The sequence below is a fragment of the Gavialis gangeticus genome, unplaced genomic scaffold (assembly GCF_001723915.1).
Source record: "Gavialis gangeticus isolate Ggan-Ray unplaced genomic scaffold, GavGan_comp1, whole genome shotgun sequence".
In the NCBI taxonomy this organism is placed as follows: Eukaryota; Metazoa; Chordata; order Crocodylia; family Gavialidae; genus Gavialis; species Gavialis gangeticus.
The window spans coordinates 15,072,334-15,077,572 of NW_017728993.1; the positions used below are offsets into that span (position 1 = coordinate 15,072,334).

The following is a 5,239-nucleotide window of genomic DNA, read 5'->3' on the forward strand; positions in this document are numbered from 1 at the left end:
TGTTTTCTGGCTCATTTGGCAAATAAGTGACCAGCTGTGAATCAGGAATAGTGCACTACAAAATGTGCTGTTTGCTTATTTTGACAATTTTACCTTTGTTTCTATTGTATCCTAAACAAGTGGCCTGCTAAATTGTGTCAAAGTCATGCCGTCTTCATGCTGTCTTCATTCTGACTCCAAGCTGTAACACTCTGCTACTAAATCTTTATGGAGAGAGGAGGAATGTCAGTCTCTTGTGTGGTTATGTGAAAGCTGATAGGGTCTGCCAGTCTTTAGCACCTGCTCTTTATTTTTAAAACTGTCATCCTTGTTACCAATGCATCTTAGCACATCTGGCTTTGGTGCTGTGAGGTGGCACGTGCAAAACAGGTCTCTTCAAGGCTTGCTCTGCTTTGGAATAAAGAAATCCATGTGCTTGCAATAGAGTAATCAACATCGAAGTTAGACAGTCCTGTTAAAGAACTGTAAGACTCTACAGAGCTTGGTGTTTGTCGAGCTTCTGGTGTTCTTGGCAGAAGGTTTTACAAGGTGGCTTTTTTTTTTTAGTATTCAGAAAAATAGTAATGTTTGCCTCTTAGTACTCTCTCCTTGGGTGGAGTATTAATAGTGATTTTCTTTGTCTGGCAACCCTTGCCTTGTAATTTCCCAGGAAGAGGAACTGTATGCTTGTCAGCGAGGCTGCAGACTGTTTTCCATTTGTCAGTTCGTGGATGATGGAATTGATTTGAATCGGACCAAATTGGAATGCGACTCCGGTAAGAATTCAATGCTTTCTCTCCTGAAGAGGTAATGTAAAGAGACATATTGGAAGAAGAATGGAAATCCACAGGAAACTTGATTTGTTTCAGTTTGTATAAGTTTGATTGATAGAAAAACCTTTCAAAATTACTTAATATAAGGGCTTTTATGCTTCACTGCAGATGGCTAGAAAGGCCTTTGTGTTTTATACAAGTGGATACTCTTTGACTGGTACTTCAGTTTCCTGGTATGTCTTAAATATCATCAGATGCAGAAAGTGAGCTGAAAATGTATTTATTTATTTATTTATTTATTTATGGCAGAATTGTTAAGTGGTGTAACCTTAGCAGTTTGTTTGACCATATGTAGAATGGTTAAACAAACCATATAGTTTTTCAAGGTCTCCCTGTTTAATTGTTCCATGCAGTCTTGGTCATGCTTCAGAGCATCATAGAAAAATAGGGCTGGAAGGTGTTCTCAAGAGGGATTCAATCTAATGTGCACATGCCCAGCCCAGCCCGGCTCTCTCCTCTCCTGGCAGACTCGTCCCTCTCTTAGCCATCCCAGACAGATGTTTGTTTCAAAAAACATGAACGTCCTGTGATGGAGATTCCACAACCTCTCTAGGTATCTGTTCTGCTGACTAGCCACCCTCATGGTTGGAAAGATTTTCTTAATATCTAATATAAATCTCCCTCCCTGCAATTTGAGCCCATTCCTTCTAAGCCTGTCCCCTGTAGACAAAAAAGAGTAATTGTTCCCCATCTTCTTTAACAATCTGTTGTGTATGTGTAGATTTATTAACTCCTTCCCCTCAAGTTTCCTTCTAGACTAACTTTCTTTTCCAGGTCTCTAACAACTTCTCTGCATAATATAGCTTTTATTTGTAAAGCAACACTTCAGCTGAAGGAAAAACAAGTCTGGGTATACTATACTCTACATCACTTTGTAAATTTTAGCTGAATGAATACTATCTAGTCTGCTTACTGTGGGAAGAGGAAGAGGCTCTTGACTGCTTTCTCTGGTTAACATGTAGCTAAAAGCCTGGGAGCTGAGCATATGTCTTGTTTGAATTAAAAGGCGAGGTATATTTGCATCTTATTGGTCTATTTTACTTAGTCTATAAGCTGCAAATCCACTCTTCCTTCTACTTGACTTAATCCTAATGCAGCTACCTACTCTCTTTGTTTGAATTAAGCCATTAGACGACAACTATTCAATATTACTGGTAGAAATGTTAGAAGTCAAAGCTATGAAAATACTTGTCTTGCACACTACCTAAAAAGCTAGTATATTATTGCATAGTACTTGCAGCCAAGGATCTTTTGAGCAATTGATAAACATTTAAGCTCTGTATAAGGATGACTGAAAATGTGGCATCACCACACACAGCAGGATAGGTAGCAGTTCTCCCAGCATATTCCAGATGCAACTAAGAGCCAACTCAGTACTGAAAAGTGGCTATGCCTTATCTATATGATGCACTGTCTTTCTTCAGCACGCTAGTGGCCAGCTCTGAGAAGAGATGGGGTTGAGGAAAGGCATCTGGGTAAGAAAACTAGCATACAGAAATGCTAATTCAATTCAGAACTGTTAAAGGTGCTAGATGTGGACTAAAGCTGTAGAGGAAAGAGTCTACTGTATGCATATGTGATCCAGGCAGGCCTTGTCACTTGCCAAACCACACATGAAGACGTATATCATAAACAGGGGTAGTGCAGCAATAGCTTCAGTGTGGTGATGATTCTGCACAATTGCTTCCTCTCTTGTCCAGCTGCACTGCCCTGGAATACCACATCCTGCTTATTTTACATGCAGTCATCTGTTAGATTGCATCTGTACACTTGACTGGTGGAGACTGTGTGCTTTGTGACACACCCAGTGGCTGATGTGCTCAATCCAGTCTCAAGAGAGTCGGTTGGTTCCTTCCAAGATCTCGGCTCAATCTCCCAGAACAAAATTCAGAATCTTCTAAATGTGGGAAAATCACATTAGCCAAGGTTGGTCAAAACTCAGGCCCATAAATTGTTCCTTGTCTCATTCAGGGCCTGACCACTTAGCACACCAAGCCTCATCCTGGTGTGGAATTTGCTATTTCAGTCTTAGATGTTGCTGTTTTATTTTGGTTTTTGCCTTTCACATTTTTGTTCTCAAGTGCTGTGCTAGACCCACTGTTCTGTGCCTGTTTAGATTTGATCACTTGGCCCTTCTCAGTTCAGAGAACCAGTACCACAAGTGGCAGATTGCTGTGCTTCATTCTACAAGTGGGATAGGGGGAGCATTTAAACCTGTCATTAGGTCCCTGACCCAGCTGTACTTGCACTTAAAACTGTTTTCTGTTTCTGACCAAGAAAACTTTTAAGTTATTTTCTAAATCCATTATTTTTTCTTCCTTGCAGCCTGTACTGAAGCATATTCCCAGTCTGATGAACAATATGCTTGCCATCTTGGGTGCCAGAATCAGCTACCATTTGCTGAACTGAGACAAGAGCAAGTAAGCTTACATGTTTGTTGAATACCACCTACTTATTTTCTGCTGATTGTTGAGTTTGATCAAACGTGTGAAAGGATGGAGAAATATCCTTTATAGACTAGAACCTGGTTTAAAAGAGCAGTGTTAAATTGCTTTTTACCTGTAAAAAGAAAAGTTGAGAACCAGATGGTGCTCTTTTTTACAGTTGATGTCCTTGATGCCAAGAATTCATCTTCTTTTCCCTCTGACGCTGGTGAGATCCATCTGGAGTGACATGATGGACTCGGCACAGAGCTTTATTACTTCCTCATGGACCTTCTACCTTCAAGCAGATGATGGCAAAATAGTTATATTCCAGGTGCATATTTTGCTGCTTCTTACAATGTTTAAATGTCCTGAGTGCTGACTGTTGATCATCTGCTCCTATCAAACACGGAAGAATGAAACAGTTTCAAGAAGGAACTGCATGCTTAATTTTTGACAAGTTTGCATCTTTTTGTAGAGTTCTGAATTTGCAATGTGTACAGCAAAAATAAAGCTTCACGAATGGCATATGCCTTTCCATTTATTCTGCAAATGTAAATGACTGTCATAGAGGGACAGCCTCACTTTTAAGGTAGATTGAAACTTTATGCCAAAAAAACAGGATTTTTATAACTTTTCATGTTGTTTCAGTCAAAGCCAGAAGTTCAGTATGTTCCACAAGCTGATCAGGAAACTGGAGAGCTGAAAGAATCTTCCTCTTGTAAGTTGGTCTGGGTTCTTAATGAATATTTGCGTTTGTTCCCCTAACCTGCAAAAATATTGTCCAGCAGTATATGAAGCCAAGTCTTCTGCAAAGCTAAAATGTAAACATGGATATGTGCTTCCCTAAGGCTGGCCTGTTACTGTTACCTTCTCTATATGGCATCTAAGTCCACAGTAAGGAACTATTTTTAAAACACTTTTGGATATGCACGCTTTGCAATGCCAGGAGTAAAGATTTCTAGCTAGAATCATTTTAAAGTTTCCTGCTACAGATCTGTCTCTATAGATAGGAACTGTTTTGAGATGAGAGGTTTTTTAAATTTATTTTGATTATTGCCTACGTAAGAAACCTGTCTGTTCCATTATGTTTCAGCAGATCCACAGTCAGGAGGTTTGCTGACCCGCGGCAGATTTTTTGAAGAGGAAGAAAATGATAGCTTTTTAAAGTGTCTTTCCATGTATGTATCTTCTACCATGTAGAAGCTTAAAGGGTAGGATGATTCTTTTTCTCTTGCACGCATAGTACACCCTATCATAGAATCTCCTCTGATAAAGGTCTGTCATGTTCAGGCTACCTATTTTTGGAGGCAAAGTTGAAATTGAGATTCTGACTACGTAAGACAAAGACCATATATTTGTAGCTTCCCAGAAGAGGGAATGTTAGCCTCAGGATATTTGGCTATTCAGTAGGGCTGTGCAAAATGGCATTGTTCCGTTCTGACTTCAGTTTCAAGATCTGGATGGAACAGTTTTGTATTGAATTTCATTTAGAGTCAGAACAACCTCACTGTTTCGCTTTGTCTAGACAGCGAGGCTGTTTTGATGCTGTTTCAACGTTTCACCCAACCATCGGGCTGGGGAAACTCCCCATTCCCTGCACTAGTGATCTAGCGTGGGGGATGGGGAGGCAGCCCAGCTGGACTGACTTCTCATCCCCAGTGCTATGGCCGAAACGTTTAGACTAGCCTTGTTTTGAGGCTGTTTTGATGTCCTTTGTTTTGCTTCGATTTTGCTGTTTCGACCTCAAAATGAGTTGAAACCAGTGTCGAAGTGGCCAGTGCAATTTTGCACAGCCCTGCTATTCAGTTCATCCAAACTCTCCCTGCAATTTCAACTAAACATTACTTACTTCCTCTCCCAAACCATTATGGTATTGCTGTGCAATGTTAAACTAATGCTGCATTTCACTTTATTTCCCAACCGTGGATGAGATTAGGGATTAGCTATTGTAAAGTATTCGACATGGTCTCTCACCCCATTCTCATTAAAAAACTAGGTGAC

At 40.2% G+C, this 5,239-nt stretch overlaps 1 protein-coding gene across 1 annotated transcript in view; it reads left to right on the plus strand.

Annotated features, from left to right (window-relative positions):
* Positions 1-3,144: 3,144 nt before the first annotated feature.
* Positions 3,145-5,239, plus strand: part of TMEM59 (transmembrane protein 59) — a 12,334-nt gene continuing 10,239 nt past the window's right edge. Inside the window, exons 1-4 of the mRNA XM_019501269.1 lie at positions 3,145-3,232; positions 3,417-3,569; positions 3,887-3,956; positions 4,335-4,416. Of these exons, the coding sequence (XP_019356814.1) occupies positions 3,420-3,569; positions 3,887-3,956; positions 4,335-4,416 (302 nt within the window). The 5' untranslated portion in view covers positions 3,145-3,232; positions 3,417-3,419. The remainder of the gene's footprint in view (positions 3,233-3,416; positions 3,570-3,886; positions 3,957-4,334; positions 4,417-5,239) is intronic.